Source organism: Sturnira hondurensis, unplaced genomic scaffold (assembly GCF_014824575.4).
Source record: "Sturnira hondurensis isolate 20B ecotype Veracruz unplaced genomic scaffold, ASM1482457v3 Scaffold0020119, whole genome shotgun sequence".
In the NCBI taxonomy this organism is placed as follows: domain Eukaryota; kingdom Metazoa; phylum Chordata; class Mammalia; order Chiroptera; family Phyllostomidae; genus Sturnira; species Sturnira hondurensis.
The window spans coordinates 3,740,126-3,766,374 of record NW_028092750.1 but is presented as its reverse complement, the minus strand read 5'-3'; the positions used below and the strand labels follow the sequence as shown (position 1 = coordinate 3,766,374).

General features: G+C 50.8%; 1 protein-coding gene across 3 annotated transcripts; it reads right to left on the bottom strand.

The window, feature by feature from the left end:
* Positions 1-1,765: 1,765 nt before the first annotated feature.
* On the bottom strand, positions 1,766-26,048 carry SLC18A1 (solute carrier family 18 member A1). 3 transcript variants are annotated; one of them, XM_037028924.1, is made up of 15 exons: positions 25,906-26,048; positions 23,908-24,271; positions 23,238-23,296; positions 19,386-19,469; positions 18,480-18,572; positions 16,854-16,943; positions 16,570-16,613; positions 14,428-14,488; positions 14,252-14,347; positions 7,340-7,418; positions 6,355-6,406; positions 4,980-5,043; positions 4,618-4,737; positions 4,236-4,369; positions 1,766-3,443 (listed from the first exon to the last, which is right to left on the bottom strand). In XM_037028924.1, the coding sequence occupies exons 1-15, from the start codon at positions 26,027-26,029 to the stop codon at positions 3,330-3,332; spliced, it is 1,578 nt and encodes a 525-aa protein (XP_036884819.1). In that variant the 5' UTR covers positions 26,030-26,048; the 3' UTR covers positions 1,766-3,329. The 3 variants fall into 3 exon arrangements, with proteins under 3 accessions (XP_036884819.1, XP_036884821.1, XP_036884820.1); XM_037028926.1 differs by lacking the exon at positions 4,236-4,369; XM_037028925.1 differs by lacking the exon at positions 14,252-14,347.
* Between the last annotated feature and the right edge of the window lie 201 nt (positions 26,049-26,249).

Genomic DNA, 26,249 nt, shown 5'->3' with positions numbered 1-26,249 from the left:
ACACTGACACTGGGGAGCTCTCTGTCTGAAGAGCAACTCCCACCCAGTCACCCCAGGAGTTCGCAAGCGCCAGTCACCACAGGTTTTCAGAGGAAAGTCCCCACAGTGAGAAACAGCGTGAGCAGGCCAACGCCGGAACCATGCAAACAAACAATGCAGGCAACAAAGGTTAATTTGACTCACTCTGAGAGAGATAAAAATTATTGCAACTGTGAAATGAGATTAGGAGGCTGTAAGAAATTGCAGAACTCTTATAAATTATGCTTGCTAAAATGAAAAAAATATATTACAAAGGACAGCTGGACTTAGAATTGAGGAAATCTCTCAGAGAGCAGAACAAATAAAATTTAAGAGATTGATAGAAGGAAAAAAAAGAAAGAAGATCAATGAAGCCAAGAAGCATTTTCCAGGGAGCAAAAGGCAGATATAGAAGAAATTACCAAGAAGATTGAACAATAAAATTCCCAGAAAAAAAGCACATGATTTTCTGAATCGAAGGAGTCTACTGGACCACACAGCACAATGAATTAAAAAAAAAACCTCACCAAGAGTCACTATTGTGAAATCTCAAAAGACCTGGAAGTAAAATCCTAAGAGCCAAGAGAAACAGCAGATCCCATCAAAGGACCGAGAACCAAATGGCCTGGACTTCCCCACAGCAATGCTGAAACCCTGTAAGAATTTTCCTGTCGCTCCGCACCACCCACTCATCACCCCACAGGCTCCCTCTGCGTTTTCCTGACTCCGGTTGTGGCCTCAATCAGTAGCTCACACCCCGGGCTCTGCACTTCGGAAATGACGTGTCTCCCCGTTTGTCTCCAGCACCCTGGGAGCGCCCCAAGTGAGCGTGGCACACTGGTTCTTCTTCGTGGCCTTGCAACTGGTAGCTCAGAGCCTCACCCTCTGAATACGTTTAGACTCCCTGCAGCTCCTCCCTTTCAAAAGCGGAAATGCGGATCCTCGACCTTTCACAGCGGAGGCCCTCCGACATTTCATGGTACTTTCATTTAAAAAAATTCTTGTGGCTCGTTCTTGCTGAGTTGGCAATTTCATTTTTAGAAGAACTTCGTGCCATCTCTAAATGTGAAAGTGTACCACGCATTCTTTTCTTCATCCCATGTGCAAAGCCACTTGTAAAGACGGATTCCATCGTTTACTTTTATGTGACTCTTCTTTTTATGTTTCATACACAGGCTACGTTTATCCTTATTTCTTTCTTAGAAATTTTAAAAGATTTTATTTATTGATTTTTGGAGATAGGGGAAGGGAGGGAGAGAGAGAGGGAGAGAAACATTGATGAGCAAGAGATACATGGATAGGTTGCCTCTCACATGCCCCCCAATGGGGACCTGGCCCCCCACCCAGGCATGTGCCCTGACTGGGAATTGAACTGGCAACCTTTTGGTTTGCAGGCTGGTGCTCAATCCACTGAACTACACCAGCCAGGGCATGTGACTTATTTCTGATCAATAACAAAAAAAAAATGTGTCCTGCCTGACCTGGAGTGTTTGGCGTCGACTCTTGTCTGAATAAATATGTATTGGTGTTTTTTTAAATATGTTTTATATTGCTCAAACAATGTTAGTTGGCAAATCAAGAAAGACTTCCTCTTTTGAAAAATCTTAATTTTTAAAATGTGTTAGCCATTTCTGTAACAAGGCCATCCTTTGTTATAGGTCCTTTTCCACGTGGGTGTGAGACTCACCAAGGCCCCACGTCAGGGCCCCAGACCCTCTGCACCCACCGCCCCTCCTCCCTGCACAGGGGCCTCCACTCAGCCTGCACTTGTAGTTTACAGGTCACGTATTGTGACAAATGACTTCCTGATTTTATCATTGAGCTCCTTCAAAACCTGAGACCAGTATCATCCTGACTAAATGATAATATAAGCACATCCGGTTTCACGTATCAGGCAAGTCCAGTTCATGCCAACGCCCTGGAAACATTTCTACGGATCAGTCATCTGTTGTTATAAATGATAAGATTCATTGAGGTTCAGCTTGAATGACACTTGGGGCGAATCCACCGAACTCCTCCGCAGGCGCGAAGCCACCAGAGCCAGGCAGCCTGCCAGGGTCGAGCCTGGACAGCCCAATCTGCCACCCAGCACCCGCACCATGCACCGGAGGGCCTTTCCAGTCCTGCCTCTGCCTCCGTCTCCGTAGTTGTTCCCCACCTGGACCGTAGGCACCCCTGAGTCTCTGTGCCTGAACGGAGTGCACACCAGCATGCAGTGTCAGTCAGGTTACCCTGTGCATGTCCCGTTTGCCCAAACAGACAGAAGCTACCAAAGGGCGGGTGCCATGTCCCCCACCTCTCTGAAGCCCCATCGCTCAATAACTGTTTCCAAAAGGTGGCAAAAAGTCGAAACGTTTACAGTACCTAATGTACTTGCCCACAGACTTTCTTTTGCTACAAAGAAGCATCTAGTTTGCCACGTCTGAATTACGTAATGACGCACTCATTAGCAAGTGTGAGCAATGCCGCACTAAGATCCTCGGGGGAGAGTTAGGAAATCCACGGTTGGGAAGACTTTTAGGGCAGATGCTTTTGGACTTCTTCCCATGAAATCCTGGGATAAATAGATGCATTTTTCTGTCCTCCTACTTTAATTTTTCAGCCTAAGAGGTTGAGGAAAGGTGAGGACCCACAGGTGAACGAGTGTGAATGCCAGTAACTGAGAGTACAAGATAAACAGGCTGTTTGCCTTCCACTGGCTAACGAAGAGTCCTCCACTCACTGAGGGCAAAGTCATATTAGTAGCTGTAGGCTTTGCCATGGACAAAAAACACTAAAAGCCAAGCTAAAACTTTCCCAAACTGGCAATTTAGCAGCAGTGCAATGTTGAGGACGCTTCCTCACCTTAGCCCGGAAAACTCAGGGAGGAACAGGCATGGGACCCCGAGAGCCCGCTGGGGATGTGCCGGAGGAGATCAGGAAGCGGGTGAAGGGAGGTTTGTCAGCCACCCCACTGGTTTCAGGGGCACCTTGTGCTCACTGCCGCCTCTGGGAGGTGAGTCAACCCTTGCAGAACCTGTCATAGCTCAAGTTCAGTCAGCCTCCCGGAAGCCTGGGATGAAGTGTCACTCTGTCCTCCCATAAAACCTGGGCCATCTGAGGCATCAACATGTGGAGTGGGAGCCATGGGGGCCACGTTGAGGAGAGAACCTGGGCTGGCTTGGGGAAGGGGAGGTTAAGAGACACCCAGGGGAGAGGGAAGTGAGGCCTGCTGAGTGGCCCACGGTGCTCTGGTTCCAGGGAAAGGGGTGGTCGTTGAAGTCCGAGCCTCAGAGACCCACGTGTGACAGGTCAGGGACCACCTTCTGCTGCTACTCCTCACTGCCAGGCTCCTCATCGCTGTCCTCCCCCAGAGGAAATGCCCTTGCGGACTTCTGGACCACGTGTGTCTGAGTCTCCATGGGGCAGTCCTGGCCCAGGATTGCCTGCGGCGAGAGGCAGGGAGAGAGATCACCACCCGGCTTCCTCAGTCTCCGCAGCTTCCCAGCTAGCTCACCCACATCTGGTGCTGCTGGAGAAAGGCCCCAGGAACAAGCATAGGACCCTCTTTCTGCTTCACATGCGTGCACGGGCCTAGCCAAGACCAACATCTGATATCCTGTAATTGAATCCTAACAGCCATAGCTCAGGCTACAGCTGAAGTTGGCACGACCCCCGTCAGACCTTCCTTTCTTCTGTTGTTCCTTTGAGCAGCAGCTACACCGGTCCCTAACCCTCCCACCCCCTCAGCAGGCTGGCGCTGCAATCAGAGGAAAGTATCTAGTTAACCAGAATCACAGGTGATGTTTCCCTCCCCTGTGGTTTGCTATTTTAAGAGGTAATTTGATAAGGAGCATGGTAGAGAGGAATGAATGAATGAATGAATGAATGAACGAATGAACCCGGTGGACTTCTATCCATTTTGGGGCGATAATCTGGTAATGCACACTTTGCTGGTAGCTGCAGTCTTTGATGGTCCCTGCTCCCGACTCCTACAAATGTCCCCCTTTCTTTGTTTACTTAGGACCCTGCCTCACTGCCTGCCGTGAGAGAGGAAGCAGTCGTGCAGAGAGGGGAAAAGAAGGAAGTCCACACAGGAAAGATAAAGATGGAAAAGGGTCAGAAAACCTGGCAACGCAGAGACGTTGAAGAGGGAGGAAGTGAGAGCACAGGATGGAAAGGAATGAGAGAGACACGGAAAGAAACGGGACTTTTTTAGCAGTAGCAGAGCCCCTTACCAGCTTCTCCTCCTGGGCTGGGGGGCTTTTCAGGAAGCAGCAGAGAGGGGCGTAGGCGATGTTGACGACTCCGATGATCACCATGAGCCAGGGGAAGCCCACGGCACGCACGATGGCACCGCCTGTGGACGGGCCTGTGAGGAAGAAGCAAGTCACCAGTGTTTACGAGGCTTGATCACACGGAAGGTACCAGGGAAGGGTCATCAGCAGGTGACCCACCCAGAGGATGTCCCAGGGTCAAATGGCTCCAGAAGCCTGAGAGGAGCAGCCTCCCAGCTGCACTTCCAGCTGGTCACCAGTGGAAAAGGGAGACTGGGACACCAGGTCCTGGGTGCTCCTCTCTCCCTCTCCACTCCCCCCCCCCCGCCCGCCCCCAACATACCTATAGCAAAGCCCATGCAAAAAGCCACATCGGCAATGGCGTAGACGTTCCCGTACACGGAGGTGTGGCGCAGGTCCACCAGGTGCCCCATGATGGGCATCATAGAGGAGTCCACCATGCCTGTGGCCAGAGCAAACCGCACACCTTCGGTCAGCCACGCCCCCAGGGCCCTCCCTGCCTGTGCAGCCTCCCTCCCCCCCTCTCTAGTCCACTTCCTTAGCCCCCTGCTCAACATGACACTCATTCCGAGTAGGACTATGAGCTCATTTCTTCACACCCTAGCCGGCTGCCCTCCTGATCTGTCTGCCTTTCCACAGACTGACATCCAGGGTCTTCCCGTTTCCTTGAAGGGCACTTCTTACCTATGGCAAAGCCAAGCCCTGCATTGGGAGCAATGAGGCCAAAGATATCCCGAGCCAGAGGAACCTGCAGTAAGGAAGGAGGGAGAGTTCCTCAGGAGCCCAGCGAGCCATGCGGGCGGCTCAGCAACAAAGCGTGTTCGCCTGGAATGTGCTCACAGCTGCTCTGCGCCGGGTGCATTATCGGCTTGGATCATCACACCTCCTGACGAAGCACTCTACCTCCACTCTGAAGATAGGAAAACTAGATTGGTGCTGTTCGGTCAAACGCCCTTGCCGAAATTACAGGGCTAATAAGTGACAAGGTCGAGTTTGCACCTCCGTTTTGGCTGTGTTACAGCATAGCCGTGGTCCTTCTCTGTTGCATGGACCCTCCCTCCCTGTACTGCACACCCCCCAGACCCACACTTCCGTCCTCCTTCTTCACTGAGTGGAGTGTTGCTCGTTTCTATTAGCAGCAGCATCCAAAAGTCTAGGCTAAGGCTCAGCTTGGTAGCCAGCGGAGCAAAAAAGAGAGGAGATACGGACAACCAAGTCCCCACGAGCTAGAGGGCAGGCGGCCTGCTTGGTGCCGCAGCAGCGCGTCTGGGGTGCTTGTCCTCTCGCCCTCCCTCCCCGGGCATCTGGCGCGCAAACTGCTGCCCCAGCACACTCGCCCCTCAGAGGTTTAATGTACCATTTAGATTTTAGTGGCCGATACCAATTTGGGGAAAGATTTCTTAAGGGGTATTTATATTTTATTGGCAGCCCTGGCTACAAGCCCCTGGGGCACACTGTGTGCCAGACACCGCTGTGGTCTGTGGACTCCCTGGCTGCCCTGTCATTGTGCTTCCATCCCCGTCACGGAGAGGAGAAAACGAAGGCTTAGAGAGCGTGACGGGGCCTCTAAGATGGAGAAGCCCTTCTTTCCTTCTTCTTCTGCCTAATAGTCTGGTGCTGGGGGCTGAGGCACAGAGGACGGTTCACCCAGTGGCTTAGGAGGCTCTGTCAGGGCGGGGCAAACAAATGAAGTCATAAAATACATCATCCGGCCGGTCCAGAAATAGACACCCACACGCATTGCTTCCTCTGCTTGCACACAGAGCCTGGGTCGGCTCCAGCCCCCACCCCGCCCCTCCCTCTCCTCCCCCACCTCCCTCTCCTCCCCCACCTCCCTCTCCTCCCCCACCTCCCTCTCCTCCCCCACCTCCCTCTCCTCCCCCACCTCCCTCCAGTGGGACGCCAGGTGGAAGCTCCCCAGGTGCCCAGTTCTCACTGACGCAGAGACAGTCTCTCTGACAGTCCTCGCCAAGTCCACCCTCGGCTCACTTTGAAGGACAGTGACGTTTAAATGTCTGGGTCTCCCTCTCTTTTCTCAACTAGACCTTATTATACTTACACAAAGCAAGCTGGCACCTACTACCACCATGCCAATCAGGGAGCAACGCCACCTGGGAGAAAGAGCTGTCATTAACTGGTGCCAAGGGGAGAGATCCCTTCCCCCCGCCACCCCGTCACCGCCGCACTGGCTAGTCCTACTGCCCCTAATTCCAGGGACCCCGTGGGAGGTCGGAAGATGAGCGCATCTCTACGCGACCAGGCGGGACCCAGGCTAGCCCCTTTCCTGTCCTTTCCTTCCCCATCTCCCACCCGGCTCCACGCCTCTTCCCCCAGCAGAAGGAGAGGGGGCCCGATGGGAACTGTTCTTCCTTCCCTGAGAAGAGGAGCCAGCTGACTGAGAAGGACAGGCCCGTTGGGAGCACCCCTCAAAAGTAACCCATGCTGTCTCCCCATTCAGACAGCCTCCCCCCGTTCATATCTCATTGTCTCTTCACGACCCGTCTCAGGAACCACAGAAAAGTAATGCCAGACTTCTTTCCTTCTCTGGTTGCCTAGAGCAGCATTTTTTCTTTTAATGTTTATTTTTAAAGTCCTCATGCTGGTCTATGAAGATGAAATCAGACCTGCTCTCAGTCATGGAGGAACAGGATCCAGACTCACACCTCTTACCCCCAGCCCTCGGGGGCCTTGGGGTCCCTCCCCGGGGCCCAGTCGGGCAGCCACTGCCCCCAGCGCTCCTGTTTCTCAGGCCTGTCCTCTGAGGGGTTGTTTGGTCCCTTCAAGGGCACAACAAGGACCTGGACAGTGAAAGCTGTCCCTCAGGTATTCACTGCCGCTTCTACAGCAACCGGCGCAGGGCTGAGGGTCCTTTCTCCTTTCGGCCCTCGCCAGGCCCCATCCTCCGGGGGGCAGTGTTTATGTGTGCGCTGGTTCTACACTTGCCACCTCAGAGAAGCTGCTCATCACCCCAGGTGCAGGGATGACCTCAAAGGGCTGTCCTGTCTTACGTTCCTCTTGCTCGTCCAGATCCCCAGTCTACGTACCGTCCCATCTTGTTGGCCAGCACGCCGAAGAGGTTGGTGCCGACGAGGTAGGACACGCTGGCAGGCAGGAAAGCCAGACCTGTAGGAAGACACAGGTCTGCACCCCAAGACATGCCCTAGGTGTTTGCTCTAAAACACCTCGACCCTACACGACAGTGAAGTTACCTTCAGGATCGCAAAGCATTTGTCTTGTGGGTTGGAGGAGCCCTGTGCAAACCCAGATGGGTGACAGAGGCCCCACAGCTCAGCATTCCTCAGGAGCAGGGCCTTGTTTATCCTCAATACATGGGGTGTGCTTCCAGCTCCCTGCTTGGACTTCTGGGTGAGCAGCCCCAGCGAGCCATTCTCACGTGTAAAGTCCCGTTGGCCATGGGTGTGAGAACGTGCACGCTGGAGAAAGACACACACTTTCCTGGGAAGTGCGGTTCCTGCCTTGCTGCCTCCCTGCCTTTCTGTCACTTAGGTCCTGACCTTGGTGGGTTAGTAAGCCTTTCTGAGCTTTGGTCTCTCACCTGGGAAAAACAAAGCTATTGTTACGTGACAACAGCTCACACCGAGGAGCACATTAGATGACGAAAGTAAAATGTTTTGTAAACTGAAGCTCTGGTCACACTATATTCTGTGACGGTAGAGTCAGGCACTCTGGAGCCAGGGTGCGGAGCCCACAGCTCTGGGTTCACTCCGTGGCTTGGCCAATTGTTGGCGCTGCAACCTCGGGCAATTTATTTACTTCCTCTGAGTCTCGGGTGTGGGGGCAACTTTGCCCGCAAAGAACCTCCCCCACCTCCCCGCTGTGCGCCATGGATAAAAGTAACACTGCCAGGACATGATCTGCTTGAGGAGGAAAGGTGGCCAATCGCTCCAAGGGGATGGACCAAGAGCCCCTTCCTCAAGGGGCTTTTATTGGGTTCATTTGCATGAGAATACAGGTAAGGATCGAACAATAGATAGCATTGAAAGAACTATAAGGGCTCATTCTCAGTCAGGGTCAGACAGCTAAGGAGCCATAAAACTTTGTGGAACTAACTTCTTGCTTAGACCCTTATCATTTAAATGAGAACATTCTAAATAAAGTAGGTTTCACAGGATTTTACATATTCTTTTTTAGACCGGACCACCTTGGGGAACCCGCCCTTTCCAGCACAGGGCTGCGCCCCCTTCCCCATGATAGGTTTTTAGGCTAGAGTGGGTTAGAGCCAGGAAGCGCTTCTCCCAGATGGAAATGGGGACTGGGCTATGTCACCATAGCTGGGGGGGGGGGGGCAAGGGTCATTCACTCCCTCTTTGTTGCAGCCCCCCGAGTCCTTCCTTGAGGGCCTCCCAAGTGATTGTGTCTGGCTTAGGTTGCCCCTCTCTGTGTGAGGAGTCTTATCCGTCATGGACTAAGCAACCAAGCTTTGGGGGCAGGGGAGTGAGCTGAGGCAGCGTTTGCTACCACAGACGAGCTTTGTCTCTTTGTGGCTCACATCCCGGAAGTCGCTCACTCAGCCTTAGCCACGGGGGGCAGTTACAACTCCTGAAACCAGGCAGAGGGGTCCCCAGCACTCGGGCATCTATTCATTCATTCAGGGCTGTCAATGAGCTTTTGTGATATGCTAAGTATTCTAAGGGCTAGGGATAGAATAATAAATCCTAGTCTTGGGGAGGAAGACAGATAATAAATAAGTGAACAAACAGAGGAAAAAGAGAATTTTGAAAAGTGATAACTTTTGTGAAGAAGATGTAATGCGATGTTAAGGCAGAATGACCAGAAATGGAGCTAACTTAGATCCGGTGGGGCCGGGAAAGCTTCTTTGAGAAGCTGACATTTAAGCTAAGACTAGAATAACCAAAAGAGAGTTTTCAAGCAGAAAATCAAAACAAAACAAAAACAAACACCCCCATGAACACCGCTTCATGCAAACACTCACGAAAGAAACCACTTAGTCTGTTCTAGGAGCAGGAAGGAGGCCCGGGTGGCTGAGGCGCCCTGCGCAGGGGGGAGCGGCAGGACGGGTGTGTCTGGAACCTGGAATTTATGTGAAGTGGAGTGGGAAGTGCTGGAGAGGAAAGGCTGCTCTGACTTGCTTTCTAAGGTCCCTCATTGTGGTTAGAAGGGTGGCCTCACAGGACAGGGGTGGAAGCCAAAGGCCTGCCTGCAGGACCCAGGAGAGACGGGGTTGCGTCTCAGCTTGGGAGTCACCGTGTAGAGCAGGGGATGGAGTGGGAGGTATTTTTCGGGCGGAGTCAGTGGAATTCCCGGTTGGGTTGGCCATGGGCACAGCAGGGGTGAGGGAAAGAGAGACATCAAGGAAGACTCCCAGGTTTTTGTCTTTATCAACTGGGTGGCTGGAGGTGAAGGAAGAGCTTGGAGGGATCCTAAAAGGTTTGGAAGGCCCATTAGACGTCCAGCTGGACATGTCGGGCAGGTGGGCGGGCACATGAGTCTGGAGTTCTGAAGAAAGGTCCCAAACACGGATGCACACCTCCGACTACCTGGTTCATGCATCATTCTTACAGATGGAAGGGGCTGGGCTCACCTACAAAAGGTCAGGTAGAAAAGAGCCCCAGGGTCTGCAACTCTGAGGACCCCTACCTGTAAAAGTTAGCAGAGAGGGAGGATGTAGAAAAGGGGGAAAGGAGCAGTCAATGGAGGGGTGAAGGGGGATGGGGCCCAGAAGACAAGGGACCAAGAGGGGTTTGGCCTTTGCAGAGGCTGGGCAGCGATAAGGCGGAGGTGGTGGTGCGGGCCCAGCAGCAGTGAAGTGAGTGTGCTCTGCGATGGAAGCAGGTGAGCCCCCCTCTTGCTTCTCCTGTTTTCTCCACAACCAGGAGCTGAGAACGGCGAAACTAAAGGGGCGAGGTTGTGTAAATGGTCCGGATGGAGAAGAGTGTGAAAGCCATTTTGGAAAGTGAGAACACAGCTATGGGACTTACAGAAGGATTGTTGGACAGTGTAAGAATCTACCTCAGTCAACTGTAATTAGAAATGACATTTAAAAGAAGATTATAGTGGAGCAGAGAAAGAGAACCTATTTTGTTTTATTTATTTTTTAAAGATTTTATTTATTTATCTTTAGAAGGGAAAGGAAGGAGAGAGGGATAGAAATATCAATGTGTGGTTGCCTCTCGTGAGTCCCCTGCAGGGAACTGGCCTGCAACCCAGGCATGTGCCCTGACTGGGAATCGAACCGTGATTGTGTGGTTCGCAGGCCCGCGCTCAATCCACTGAGCTACACCAGCCAGGGCGAAAGAGAACCTATTTTCGACTTGTGGCCCTAGAGCTAAGGTGAGACCACCAGTGTGGCCCCGTGATGTTCTGCGGTCCCGTTCCATTGCTCTTGTGGAGGCAGAGCAGGGGCGACCAGGCAGGCCTGGCAGGGCCAAGGCTCTGCCAGGTGACGGCCCCAGGGGAAGAGCGGGCAGAGGAGTGCCAAAGCTTTCAAAAGAGTGGCATTGATGGTGGACTTGGATCCATCTGGATGGAATCCAGGCTAAGACAGAAGTGGAGACACGAGTAGTGATGAAATCAAAACAAGAATTGAGGCCAATGGCGATTTCAAAGTTGTCAAAATTTGTTGAGGTGGGGGGATTATAATGCCTGAGCAGAGTATGAGTAAGGTGATAACTGGGCTGCTTGGAAGGGCGACTTCAGGGGGGATACAGTAATGATGTCAAGGTCAAGGTTCTATAAAGGTTTGATTGGCAAAGGGGAGAGGAGGAAAGGGTCATTGCAGAAGAGTAGGTTAAGAAATAGGCCAAGATGTTAGAGGGTTATCGACCTGGATATCGACATCCCCAAAACAAGGACAGGAGTAGAGGTGGAAAAGATCGACAGCTCTAATGATGGAGATGCGGTAACTAAGGGGCGGGTGCTATAATTTAACAACAAGATCTTCAAAGGAGTTGGGGTCTTTGAAGGAGAGTGAAGAAGAAATAACTCAGAAGCAGCGAAGGAGAAACCTGGACGGCCCCAGAGAGGGCTGCAGGGAGCGGCGTTCTCAGGAAACCCCCAGGTGTCGGCGCCAGGCAGTGGAGGATGCGTGCGGAGCCCGGGCTGAGGGCACTGGGACCTCGCCTTGACAGGAAGTTCCCTAAGGCCCAGAGTTTGGTGGTGGTGGTGGTGGGGGGGGCAATGGGAAATTGGGTCAGAACAAGAAACCTCTACAGGATGGGGGTAAAAACAATTCCTCTGAGACAGGCTGGCTGTGGGGCTTAAATGACATCATGCACAGCAGCCATTTCACACAGCTCCTGGCTCGGATTAAGTCCCGGAAGAGCACTGGCTTTAATTAGCGTCATCTGGTGAGAAACAGGGTCAGGATTTGGACCCAGGCCTTCCCACTCCTATGCCAGGTGTTCCCACCACCCACACCCCCGGCCCGGCAGGCAGATGGCTCTGGCGCAGGGGGTGGGTGGCATCGCGGTGCGAGTTTCTGTCGGCCTCACCAGCCTCTGTGCCTCTCAGTGCTGACAGGAAGCTGTGCCGCTTGGTAGCAACTATTGTGATGATTACAATGAAACCCAAAGTCAACAGTTCCCTGGTTACCAGCAGATGGCTTGTTTGCTTTTAATATTCTCTCCTGTGGGTGGAAGTGAAGCACACCTTAGTGGATTTGTCTAGTCGACCTGTGTGGTGTGGCAATCTGTCTCAAACTGTGCCTATTTGTTTATGTTTAATTGCTTTTAAAACATGAGAGGTTTTAACTATCCACCTGTCTACCTGATTATCTGGAAACAAGTTCCTCTGGGAAGCTCCCTGCCACCTAGATGGTTGTCTCAAGGTCATTTCAAAGGATGTGAAACTTCTGAAAGAGACTTCCCCCATCAGGATGGCACATTATGCACGAGGGCACATTGTGCACGAGGGGTGCTCCCAGCAGCGTGTCCACAGACACACCTACGTTGTCCCCAGCACCTCTTCAAGGGGTGGGGACGTCACTGGCTGTGATTGTCAGTGATGTAAACAAAAACGATTACAAAATAGTAATGGTTTTAATTTACTGAGTATATTTCATGCATGGCACTAATCCTTTTAGAATTCATATAACAATTTAATCTGGAAAGCAACTCTGGAAAGCAGGTCCTTTTTACAAATGAAAAAAGGGAAGTTCACAGGAGGTTAGAAAACTTATCCAAGGTCACAGCCAGTAAGTGGCCACTGAGAGTCGCACCCAGGTGGCTCTGTCTCTGGGCCCGAGCTCTGCCCACCCTCGGTGACACAAGCAGTGGGCAAATGGGACATTCGAGTGCTCAGTGACAGACCACCACCCTGCTCAGAGGCCTCATCTCCCTTTTCCCTAAACGCAGTGCTCTGCATTTAGGGTGGTATGTTTCGAAGTGGGGTCACTGAGGCTGTCTCAGCATCACCAGGAAGCTTGGAATGCAAACTTGTTTCACTGAATTGCCAGGTGAGGCCCTGATACCCCAGTTTTAACAACCTCTCCAGGCAATTTGATACAGATAGCACTGCGGACGGGTGTAAAGGACGGAGGAAGACAGGGCCTCCTTGAGTCCTGATGTTCCTGCAAAGGGGACCACGTGAAGTCAACCCATGAGCTTTCTCAGGTGTCTCACCTGCCACTCTGCCTCTCCTAGCGAGAAACAACTGTGCTGCCTAATAGAAACTACTGTGACAATCACAATGATGCCCAGAGTCAACAATTCACCAGTGATGGCTGGTGATGTATGATTCACTGGCTGGTTTGCTTTACACAGTCTCTCCTTTGGGTAAAGAAGGCTGCGGAGGGGCCGTCTCGAGCTGTGGGTCCCACCTGCTCGGCCTGAGCCTCGGGGCAGGGGACATTGGCTGGCACCAAGCACTGACTAACTCAATTAGTTGTCATGGTTAGAGGCAGCTGCCACCCAGAACAATTCAATTTGGGGCTGGGAGCCTTGCTTAGAACTGTCCCCTAAAAATTAGATTTAGTGCTATTATTGCATGCTGAGCCACATCAGGTCCTCATCGACTTCCCCTCTGGCCCCATAAGCCTCCCCTCCCTGCACTGACGGAGCACTTTGCACGTAGCCTTTCTCTGTCCCTGTCCTCAGGCTTCCCAGAAAGGAGCAGAGGCAGCTAGAGGCCTCTCCCCTGGGTGAGGGCTGCAGAACGGCCGACTCCAGAAGCTCCTCTCTGAGAGGTGAAGAGATAGCAAAAAAACCTGAGAGTTTACTGTCTGTCTCAGATTACTTTGTATTCATATGTGGGATCTCACGGACTAACTGAACCAACAGGCAAGATAGAGGCAGACTCATAGACAGAGCAGGCTGACAGCTTGGGAAGTGGGAGTTGGGGTGGGTGGAGGGATGGAGCAAAAAGGAAAAGAAGAGAAAGAACTCATGGCACAGACAACAGTGTGGTGATTGCAGGGAGGTGGCTGGGTGACTATGGGGGGATAAATGGTAACAGAAAGACTACACTGAAAATAATGTAAACAAAGTAATTCAGGGAAAGGGGAGCTAAAGAGAAAATGTGGGTGGTGATGATGGTGCATATTCATGTTCTATGGGGCAAGGTTGCCAGTTATTCCTTGAATGGCCCTTTGAACTGGACAGGGTCCCGTTGCCTGTCTGAGAGGTGGGCAAAGGGCGCTCGGCAAGTCGGTGATCTGCACAGCTCGCATGGCCAATCAGTAGAAATGAGAACCTGCCTCTTCTGCCTGGAAGTCATGAATGGTTCAGCCACACAGGAAGTTGCTGCCCTCTAGCCCTGTCAACAGGGCCCCTCTTCCTCCTTGGGCTGCTTCTTGGAGGGACCACCCACCCAGTCAGGCTTGATTCACTGCTATGAGTGGGCAGTGATTCTATGAGGGGAGCGCATTGTCCCCCTGGGACCCTGGAGACCTGGGCTTAGTGATGCTCCTGGATTCCCTGGGAAAGGGCCCGTGGCACGCTCTTCTGCTCAAGCCTGAGCTGGGGACCAAGATCACTTACCCAGCTGCCACTCAGGGGAGCACATGGTCCGCATCATCCAGATGGGCAGGGTGGGCTCCAGCATGGCCACCCCCATGTTGGCAAAGCAGAGGGAGCCTGGGGGGACAGTCCCATGAGCCACCATGGCTGCCCTGAAGCCCGCCCCTCCCTGCCCATGGGGGGTGTCATCAGCTTACCTGCAGCCACCAGGATATAAGGGTCTTTGAGGAGTGTAAGGAGCGGAGTCCCCTTGGTACTCTGAGGACACGGACAACAAAAACTTCCATCTGTATAGTATATAAATCTCCCCCTTTTCACAGAATCTGAGAATGTATGGACGTGGAGTCAGCACCGCCCCCACAGGGTCAGGGCTCGGTAACCCCCGGCTGCCCCAGCGTCTGACGCTGACCATGAGCAGTGGGTCACCCCCACTTTGGTCTGACTTGGCTACAAATTCAAGGTAGTTAGAACAAACTTTCCTATATATTTTGCATTTTTTATCTTTCTTTCTTCATGGTTTGCTATGAACTTCTCAGAGCCATCTTTGGCTTGGGGGCAGGCAAATACCAACTCCAGCATTTAACTGTAAGGATGCTCTTGGGGGGAGGCTGCCTGGATGACCTCTAAGGCCTTCTCAGTGCTGGGGTGTTGTAACTCAGGTCTCAAAGTCATTGTCTCCTTTGCATGGAAAACAATACAATGGTTAACACGTGATAACACGAGAATGAAGTGTTGTGCATATTCGCAACTGCAAATCTACTTTTGCCCCACCCTGCATGTTAAATATACATTAAACTCATGACTGTATATGTGTATATATAAACTTAGCACATGAGTGTGTATATATATATATACACACACACACATATATATATACATATATATATATAGTCATATGCATGTAGTTATACACTGCTTCACAATAGGGATACACCTGAGAAATGTGCTTAGGGAATCTTGTCTTTGTGTGAACATCATAGCGTGCACTTACACAGACCTCATTGTTACCGCCTGCTTACACTTAGGGTACATGGTGCAGCCTGGGTGCTCCTGGGCTACAAGCGTGTACAGCATGTTACTGTACAAACATCATGAGATTAAATCAAGCACAAGGGAAAATTATGCAAACATGAGATGCACTAACTACAAGATGCATGATGCCGCCGCTGGTGTCACACAGCAAACTGCTGTACAACAAACTCTTTCTTTGTAAGTAGAAAGAATACATTCTAAAATAATGNCACATATATACATATATATATATAGTCATATGCATGTAGTTATACACTGCTTCACAATGGGGATACACCTGAGAAATGTGCTTAGGCAATCTTGTCTTTGTGTGAACATCATAGCGTGCACTTACACAGACCTCAATGTTACCGCCTGCTTACACTTAGGGTACATGGTGCAGCCTGGGTGCTCCTGGGCTACAAGCGTGTACAGCATGTTACTGTACAAACATCATGAGATTAAATCAAGCACAAGGGAAAATTATGCAAACATGAGATGCACTAACTACAAGATGCATGATGCCGCCGCTGGTGTCACACAGCAAACTGCTGTACAACAAACTCTTTCTTTGTAAGTAGAAAGAATACATTCTAAAATAATGATAGGCCCTGGCTGGTGTGGCTCAGTGGATTGAGCACTGGCATGCAAACCAAAGGGTTGCTGGTTCGATTCCCAGTCAGGACACATGCCTGGGTAGCAGGCCAGTTCCCCAGTAGGGGGCACACAAGAGGCAACCATGTACTGATGTTTCTCTCCCTTCTCTTTTATTTAAAAATAAACAAATAAAATCTTTTAAAAATGATGAAAAGTGTAGTAAAGTACAGAAACCAGTAACGTAGTTGTTTATTATCATAATTATATGTGCTATACTTCTCTACAACTGGCAGCCCAGTAGGTTTGTCTACACCACAGACAGGAGTGGCACACGATGCCATGACTGGCTGTGATGTCAGAACAGCTACGATGTTACTAATAGGTAAGAACTGTCTTAGCTCTATTGTAATCTAATGGGAGTACCACTGTATACGCAGTCTGTCCTTGACCAAACACTGTTACGTGGTGCATGACTGTGTGTGCTTGTTTCTCTGAGTCTCCGTAAGGCCCTTCCTCCTGCTGTGCAAAACATCCAGCCAGACTCCTGCACTGTCCCCCGTGCCACCCTAACTGTGACTCCATCTGGGAATCCCAGTTCAGTTCTCACTTCCCTGGACTCCATCCCCTCCCCCTTTCTTCTCAGGTTTGGCAGGGGTGGTCTAGGGACGCCTGGGTTGGTGCCCTTAGCCATTCCATGTAACCCCTGGAACTGGAGCTTGGTGTGTACTCACCTCAGGAGAGAATTTGGACGGCTGTAAAATGCAAAGCTGGAGTGCTAAGGAAGAGAGAGGGAGAGAAACGGCGCAGTTTGTCCACTGAGTGTTGGATGCTCCAGTAACCGCCACCTTGCTGTCACCAAGCCACATGCAGCTCTAACTCCCTGAGGGCCTTCCTTCCTGACTAGGATGGGGCAGTGCTCAATCCACTCAAACATGTCAAGACCGACACCACAGCATAACACATCCCCAACCTGGCCTGAGCTGTCACCTGCCTGTGGCCTCTTATGGTAACTTACCTCCATCCAGTAGTGCCAGGAAGGCCAGGATGAGGAAGGGTGCAGACTTCCCGACAAACTCATACATCACACTTCCGAAGGGAGCCCCCACTGGAAAGGCAAAGCAAGTGCAGGTTGAGGAGGTGAGGGCCAGGGCCCAGGCAGCGCGGCCATGGCCACGCAGACCCCGTGATGTTCACTGAAGGTCTAGGGCTGAGCTCCATCTGAGGTTCTGGGGATTCAGAGCTGAAGAAGACCTGGCTCCGAGGTCTTCGCGTGCTAGTGGAGGAAATGAGTGTGGCAGGGTGGGGGTGGGGCAAATAATTAGAACATGGTAAAAGGTGAAGTTCAACAGTAAAGGTTCCACCTACAGAGGGCTGCGTAAGCACCGTGGAGTGAGCTCAGGAGGCCACAGGGCTTTGTCAGGTGGACAATCCTGGTGGGGAAGAACCACGAGCAAAGAACACAGGTGTGTCAGAAAAGAGAGTGTGGTTGGAGAAGCAACAGAAGACAGTCAGTGCTCCTAGAATACGTGTATTTGGGAGGGAAAGAGTAGAGGTGGGGAAGGCCAAGGCCACACAGTTAAGGACCCCATAGGTCCAGATACAGCATCTGCTTGGCCTTGCAGGCTGGGGAGGAGTCCCAGCAGCACTGGGCATAGGGAGCTTGCTTAGGAGCAGCTTGGAGGAAGGAGAGACTGCGTGAGAGGGCGGGCAGGAGGCTGGTGCCACATTCCAGCTGAGATGGGATGAGGAGCCGGCCTTGAGGAAGTGGCTATAGAGGACACAGTGGGCGTGTTCGTTAGGGAGGGAGAGGAGAGAGAGGGTACAGGGGTGCACCAGTCTCAGCCTGGGCGTCTGGGTAGGTGGGTGCTAACAAAGAGCAGGGGTTTTGTTCCATCTCTTCCCTGTGGTCATAGAGGGTGGGGTGTGGGCCAGGCAAGAGACCTCTGGTGTTTTCTCCCCAATCAGCTTGCAAGCTTCTACAAGGCAGGAACCACACCTGGGGCTTCTTACCTACATCTCCTCTGCACTAGCACTGTGCATGGCACGCAATAAGTGCTCCACAAAAGTATGCAGCCTGTTGCATACTAAGTCAATTAAATCATACGATTTGAACCTCAAAGAAGGGACAGCTTCATGGTTTGAAGCTTGGGATTCAAGCCCAGAAAACCTGCATCTGTTTCCTGGCTCTGGCATTTCCTGGCTGTGTGACCTTGAATGGCTATTCTTCTCATCTCTGTGTTGGGGGCGACCACCCCTCATTCGCAGCACCGTGCCGAGGATGGAAGGAGATACATCCGCAATGCATGCAGCGCAGAATCTGGCAAAGAGCGTGTCCTTGTGTTGAAAGCTGATCACGCAGGGAAGCAAAGTTAAGGCAGGGGCTGCTAACATGTGGAGATCCACCCCTTGACTAGACTAGGTTTCTGGATCATGCCTTAAGGGCTATTCAGCTTTGAAAGGGGAAAGTGATTTCATCTTTCCTGGCCAAAATTTTGGAAGGACTCAAAACACGAGTGGACAAAGAAAGAAGGAAAAGAGTGCCTTCCATGAACTTGGAAACACCTGCCTCCTGGAACCACCAGCAGAGAGCCTGCAGTTCCCCGCCCTGGAGATCCTGGACCTGGGGCCTGGAGCCACGTACCCAGCACTCCCAGAGCCAGGCCCCCCAGGGCGATTCCCATGGCACGGCCTCTCTCGAAGTCGTCAGGGTAGACACTTGCCAGCATCCCGAGACCTGAAGGAGAGAGACAGATGGAGTCAGCATCTCCACTGGAGTTTCAGCTTGAGGGGTGTTGCAAAGCTTAACTCACAGTGTTTTACAAATCCTTCCCCACCAGTCCCCCAGACTCCCACACTGCTCACCCCTTCTGTTCAGAATATTGTCAGGAGTGTATGTCTCTGGGAAGTGTAATGCAGAACACCATTGTCCCATGACACTGGGTTTCACATCACGTTATCTTTTCCTAGCACCTTCCCCGATGGACAGATCTGGACTAGGTCAAGGAAGGGAAACCTATGAACCCAGAGCACTGCTCTATTCAACGGGGCGCCCGAGGATGGGGGTGCCCGAGGACGAGGGTGAAAACCCTGGGAGTCCGGGAGAGGGCGTGGGCTGAGTGCTCCTGTCCCCGCACTCATGTGCTTCGTGGTGCAGAATTACATTTGACACCGTATTCAAGAGCACTGTGCAAACTGTGATGCTGTTACTGGTACTGCTGACATCACTTTCTATGAAATAGGGAGAGGGGACAGAGAAAAGAGCTCGGAGTGGCTTTAGGAAAAGCCAGGCCTACTTCACAGTTTTGCCTCGGGCTTGCTCTGAGCTGAGCCGGTGGCCTCGCAGCTCTATCAGAGGAAGGGAGGTCAGGCTGAGGGATTTACAGGCACTGCTGGCAACTCTATGATTATCCTGCTTTTGAATCACAATTTCTGCCTTTCAGGGTATTTTCTTTAATTTTTCATATAAATCTTAAAGAGGTGGCATGTGTGCGTGTGCATGTGCATGTGAGCATGCATGTGCGCGCGTGTGTAAAGATGTCAGTGTTACCTGCAACAGATGAAAACGAAGATCCGATGCCTTGAAGGGTTCGAGCCACAAAGAGCAGTGCGTAGGTACCAGAAAAGGCAAACACTGGGCAAAGAGAATGGCGAGAACGCTCCAGTTAGCACGCCGCATCACAAATGTGGGCCATCATGCCTGCGTTTAAATAAAGCCTGTTCGCTGCTCCTTGGCTCTGAGTTGTCTTTCTAGTCTCCCGCCCCTGAATCAGGACTGTGTTTTAGCTGCTGCGAAGACTGAGAATCTACAGAAGCACAAACAGATTCACTGCACCGTAGACGGAAGGCTGGATTTTCACCTTTCATGCCCAAAGCCAACATCCAGCATCTGTCCATTGAAATCAGGGCTGTCTAAGAAGTTCAAGGCCCTGGGCTGGGATCTTGTCCTCAGACCCTACTTCCGGATCCTCCATACACAACACCCAGATTTGACCTTTGCCACTGTTGGGCCTCAGCGGGTCACCCAAAGGTGAGGGTAAAAAGCTTTGTGTACTTGAAGGACCATAGGCATTGGGTAGACAGTAAACTAATATCTTGCTATCCAATCAGATCTTTCCCTTTACCTTATACTGAAAGATCTTTTAGCCAAATGGAATCAGTGAGTATTTACTAAGCAGCACTGAACGTGCAGCTGTGCCAGACTCTTAGCAGATGTGAAGTAAAGAGACGTCCAGTTCGTGCCCCCGGAGAGGTTTGGTCTGCTGGAGACTGACATACACAAAGCAGAACCAAATAGAAATGTTACCAAACGCTAAATTACAGGGTGTTGGTGCTGAGGTTGGTCAGTGCAGACACGTCTCACCTCTAGCTCAAAGGCAGTGCCCAGGAAAGACAGAAGACTCCCTCCCAAAGTGTCTGCATCAGCGGAACGGAAATCCCTTTGCCCACTCATTACAGATGTCCTTGCTCGTCTGATGCCTTATAATCTCCCACTCCTTCCCGACATGATCACACTGTCTCCCAAACATGCACATGCTTGGTCTCTCCTCGCCTGGCCTCTAGTGCCGGCTCCCAGGCTTTCCGATTTCCAGTCTGCTCCAGGGCAGCTCTTCCTATATTGTTTACTATCTCATCTGGGTTTGCCCCATTTGCCCAGGGTTTTCTTGGCTTTAAAACCAAAAGTTTCACATCTTGGGAGGCGCCTCAATTTCAGGTGAAGTAGGATGGTCGGTCACCCTACTTAGGAAGACCAAAGCAATTTCTTTTTTACTTTGCATCCCTAACACAGGCCATCGTTTAGCTCCTGATTACATTGAGTCTGGTTCCCAGCTGGGGGCCCTTAGGGGTGGCAATGGGCAACCTCGTTCTAGCATTTCCAAAACCCTAACAGAACGCTCCACAGGAGGCACTAAACCCCAAGCGTTCGCTAGGATCAGGCCAACTCGAGTGCAGTAACACTGGTCACGCCCTGGAAACAGTGTCACTGTGGAATATCACACACACAGTGTGGTGGATGAGAAACGCTTTCAGGCTGGCACTTGACACTAAAGACTATGGGATCCTGGGGGGAAGGGGGCGGGGGGAGGTGGAAGAGGCTATGGGGGGCAGATAAATGGTAATGGAAAAATACAATAAAAATAATGTAAAAAGTTAAAAATATAAAGACTATGGGATCCTCCAGTCTTAATTTATTCTGTGCGCTGTTAGGCCTCCCAGGCATTGAAATAGCAGGTCCTTATGACTTTGATTCAATCTGCCTTTAAATCCTAGTTCTGGAAATCACCTCTCTCCCTCCACCCTCACCTCTCTCCTGTATGTACATGTCCAGCAGAGGAGGAGTAACGCCTGCTTGAGTGTGGTTGCTAGGGTAATAATATGGGTGTAATAATTAATAGTTTTATTTTGAACATTTCATCTAAAATGTCATGTGGTGTGCTTGAGTGTGCTATTATTATGTCACAGAATTACATGCTTATGATTTTGTAGTAAAAGAGGGGTGTTATCTGTGCTGGACCCTGTGTAAATATCCCTCAGAGACCCAGCCTTTCCCCTGGACGGTCAGCAACCCCCGAGGCAGCCGGATACAGGGCCTGGCTGGTGATCATGGGGTCTGGACCTCTGCAGGCTAAAGGAAACAAGTTGACCTAAGTCAACTAAGCTTCGGCTTCTGAGACCTAAGCTGGGACGACCCCCTGGCTACTTTCCCACAAGACCAGACAGAAGGATGCTGGAGCAAACCTCAGAGCTGTCCTGGACACCTGAAGAAATGATTCAGTATCCTTACCAATCAGCTCCAGCCCGGCCCCGAGCCCCCTAACCCGAGGTGTCTTGTGATTTTGGCCTCTATAATCTGTAACCTACATGCCATCAGAGAGTGTGGGCTTTTGAGCATGAGCATCCTGTTCTCCTTGGTTACGCCACTCATAATAAAATAGCCAACCTTTTCCCCCTATAGTTCTTGGTGTTTTAGGTTTTGCTCTGCTTGTGCAGGTGGACAGACTCTTTCTGCTTAGGAAGAGCATCACAAAGTTCTGGGGAACTGGAAATGCATTTTTTTTAAGATTTAAAAAATATGTATTTATTTATTTATTTTTGGAGAGAGGGGAAGGGAGGGAGAAAGAGAGGGAGAGAAACATCAATGTGTGCTTGCCTCTAGCACATCCTAAACTGGGGACCTGGCCTGCAACCCAGACATGTGCCCTGACTGGGAATTGAACCAGCGACCCTTTGATTCTTAGGCCAGCACTCAATCCACTGAGCCACACTAGCCAGGGCTGGAAACGTGTCTTTAGACTTCACATTCCTTCAGTGACTTTTGCCATCAAAGCATAATATGTATGCTCCATAGAGTTTTATGGAATGAATTATGTATGTCTCATTTGGTGAAACAGCAAGTTATTTGTTTTTAATTTACTGTGTAGCATAGACTAAACTTCTAGAAGTTCAATAAACATCTCTAACTTGAATTTCCTCTGCTTTGCTTCAGCTAGAATTGCCTCAAGTAAGCTGCAGTCTGGAGACAGAACTTAATCCGGCTCCTGCACTTTGTAGCCTTCCAGCCCTGAGTGAGACAAACTCCCATTCAGCACTGGTTGATAGGAGTCAAGCCCTGTGCTGGAAGGAGAAGCAAAAAAAAAAAAAAAAAAGAGCAGAAATGTACAGAAAGGTGATAAGAAAAACAGGAAGGTTAAGGAGGCCTGCTGTTTGGCTCAGAGTGTCAGCAGGGGCACCAGGAGCCGCCAGTCGGCCCATGGGCTGCCTCCCCTGCAGGAACCCCCCTCCCCATCCACTCCTTCTTCTTGTAATTCTCAGGGTCCATTTCTGGACTTTGTTTTACTCACTGTTCTTATTCCACTGCCATTTTATTAGGAACATCTATTGGAAAGTGGATGCACTATTTGACTTTCCCTTTTTTGTTTCTTTAGCAAGTTTATTTTCCTAAGCTAGAACATTTCCTAACCTTTAAGTTCTCACGTGAAGGCAGTACACGGGGGTATTTCCCAATTGCTCTTGTCCAATTTAGATTCTTTGTTTGCTGCCCTTTACCTTTTCAAATAAAAAATGATACAACATCTTTCCAAAGAATGCAGAGGTTTGTACTGAATGCACTCCAGGGATTGCTGATATGCACACACACACAATGGCACACACAGCAAAACAGTCTTCACAGCTTTCCTCGGGGGCCAGAAGTGAAGTGTCTGTTCTTCTGTAGCAGAACATACAGATTCCGACTAGACTGTGTTGCCATTTTTGCTCTAGTGCCCATACCAGGCACTGCAAAGCACTTAAATCAGTACCATGGGCCACTTAGCTAGTGTGACGCTGCTCTCTCCACCGCAGTGCATGTGATAAAATCAAAGGTAATCAGTGGAGGGAAGAAAGGAGGAAGCAAATTACTTACTCACTGTGGAGAGAAACATGATAACAAAGCCAGCAAACATGGGAATGTGGTATCCAATCCTAAAAGGGAATTTGAAAAAAAGATACAGTTCCAATAGGCATCCATATTCTGGGACTGCCTAGTTTCATGTAATTGAGAAGGGAAATTCATTTATTTGAGTGCATGGTAAAACATGTCTCTGAATGCAGGTGTAGGGAATGGATATGACGTGTAAATGTACATAAGCAAATTAAGAAACACGCAGTATGGCCCAGAGACCAGGGCCTACATCTTTTCCAGGAAGGACAGCCTAGTCAGAGTGCATGCTCCTCTGAAAGATCAGGATAATCCCTATGCAGCTGCTAAGAAGCCAGTGCTCTGGCTTAGACAGGCCTGCTCCCTCCTCTTCATGTCCGGCTGGAGCTGGGCTCTGGGACACGCAAGTCACCTCAGTGGCGTGCTTCCCTTCACTGTTCTCCCTCCGGTACCCAACAGTCGTTAGGTCCCTAAGAAAATCTGAAGCCCATGGCATTTCGTCAACATCAGGCTATCCTTCGGGGTAACCAGCTTTTCTAACAGTGGACTGTCCTTGGGTGCAGACAGGAGAGTTTCCCTTTTTTCCCATCTAACCTGCCTTGGAACACCCCAGCCTACTCTCTCATTCGGAGCTGCCGAGCGCCCATGGAGGTACCTGTTGGTGAGAGGCCCCACGAACGGGTTGACCAGAAGCTGCATCAGAGCCTTTGAAGCAAACAGAACCCCGACTCGTATGTTCTCTTCCTCCAACAACTCTGTGTCCTGCAGGCAGTCGTTCCTATGGGTTGAGGTGGCTCCAGTGACTGGAGGTGGGGTGGTGCCAGAAGTGCCATTTGTCCCTGCCGTGCCCCTGGGAGCACTTTCGTCAACAGCCACGGTGCTGTTATCAAAGAAGGAGAAGATCTCGGAAAAGGTGGGGGAAGTGAGGGCTTGCCGGGACGTGGCGGCAGGGGCGGGGTGCAGAGAGGTGTTGACATCTTTGAATTCTGTGGCATATAGGAAGGTGGGCACAATGGGCACTGAAAGTCAAGAAAGACAAGGGGTTAGGGCTAAGGACACATTGTCTTCTTAACACTAGATGGTTCAAGGTCATTGCTATGAAGTTCAGTTTCATGCTCAGGGCAGATGTCTACATAACGTGATTTGAAACCCAGTATAAGATTGTGCCCACCCACATTATACCGTTAGCTAAAGTACCTAAATTCCAATGATCACAGAATTGGTCCTCGTTATTCATAGATTCCATATTGGTTGATTCGCCTACTGGCTAAAGTGTATCTGTAACCACAAAGCCAACACCTGTGGAGCTGTCATGAGTTTTCTTGGACATACGTGTAGAGAGCGGGGAAAATTCGGAGTCACCAGTTGCTCACTTTCCCAGCTGAGGCTGAACGAGGCAGGCTCTGCCTTTTTAATGCAGCCGATGCAGCGCGGGCAGAGCATGGAGATAGGAGGAGCAGCCGGATCCGGGCAGGAAGCGCAGCTCTGGGGCTGTTTGGACGGAGCTCTAACCCAACCCTGGCACCTGTCGGCGAGGGGCCTCGGACAAGGCACAACTAGGCCTTGTCTGAGACAAGGCTCTGAGCCTGTTTCCCCTTCCGTAAAGAAAATAGAAAAGACTCACAGATACAGGAAGCAAATGGATGGTTGCCAGATGGGAGGGGGTTGGTGGGCCGGTGAAACAAGTGAGGGGAGTAAGAAGTACGCCTTGGATGTTGGGGAACGGTCCTGGGGCTGTGAAGTCCGGTGTAGGGAATGCAGTTGGTAACACTGTAATAACTACGTGTGGGGCCAGGTGCCTGCACTTACTGGGTGGTCACTTCCTAAGTTATGCAAATGTCTAATAACTACTCTGTACACTTGAAGCTAATATAATATTGAAGGTCAACTGCAATTGAGAAATTTAGAAGAATAAGAAAATAGGATCTGCCAGGATGTGCTGTTTTCAGGATTAAGAGCACAGCCTACACGGGATGTGCGTGCACATCTCTCTCCCAGTAGCAATGAGTCAGCACTGGCTAAACGCAGGGTTTGCAGCAACTCTGGGAGTGTAACCACCACCCCATGTAACGAGAATTGACCATATGGGTTAACAGCTTGTCTCAGAAAGCTTCAAGTTTAAAAGCGTATGTTTTCGGCGAGGGGCAACATGTTAGCACCCATTTGGATACCAGCATAACCGAATATAAAGACGGATAGACTACTAACCAAAAAAAGAAGGACTGAGGGAATGAACCACCAGAAAGGTAGGTTTTGGTAAACAGCTGGATATCCATAAAGCATGTTATTTCCGCGGAGCAGAAGCTGGTGCGGCAACACAGCAAGAAGATGCTCACTGTCCCAGCGGCCACAGGAGCTGCTAGTGCCTTCGGCAAACAGTGGGGTTGCCGGGGGAAGGGGGTATAATGCTAGTTCTGGCTCCACTCGGCCTCTTTTTGGATCAGATATTCTGCATCTTCTTCTCTTTGAACCTCTGGAGCTTTCAGCAATGGTTGGCAGGCTTCAGACCCTATTTCCTGCCATTCCCAGCAGCCTCCATGCGCTTTCAAACACGAAAGGAAATGCACTCAAGTGCATTCACTGCTGAAAGCTTGAAGGGAGTATGTTACCGGGCCCAGAGCCCATGACCCCTGACATGAAGGCCCGGACCTACCGACCACGGTGAGCAGCATGTTGTCCAGGAGCAGAGCCACAAACACCACCCCCAGCACCAGCTTCCGGGACTCTCTGCCCTCCCGCAGCAAGCGCCCAGGGGCGTCCCAAACAGCCCTGAGCATGACCGCAGCGCTGGGGGTCTTCTCCTCCGGGTGCTGGGTGGGGGTCCTGTTACACCTGCAGGTCTTCCGCCGCCTTTACAGACTGGGGGAGAAAGTCTGGCCAGCGTGGTGAAACTCACTATTAAAATAAAAAGTACAGAGTTGCAGGTGGTAGGGCGGTATGTGAAAGTGTTGCACGCCCCTGTCTCTGCCTGCCTCTCACCCAGCTTACTAACTCACT

Coding starts and splice junctions, on each gene's coding strand:
- SLC18A1 (XM_037028924.1), bottom strand. CDS start 26,029: ATGCTCAGGGCTGTTTGGGACGCCCCTGGGCGCTTGCTGCGGGAGGGC. Junction 19,470..23,237: donor CATGTTTCTCTCCACAGTGA/GTAAGTAATTTG, acceptor CTCTTTGCCCAG/TGTTTGCCTTTTCTGGTACC. Junction 18,573..19,385: donor TTCGTTTTCATCTGTTGCAG/GTAACACTGACA, acceptor TCTCTCCTTCAG/GTCTCGGGATGCTGGCAAGT.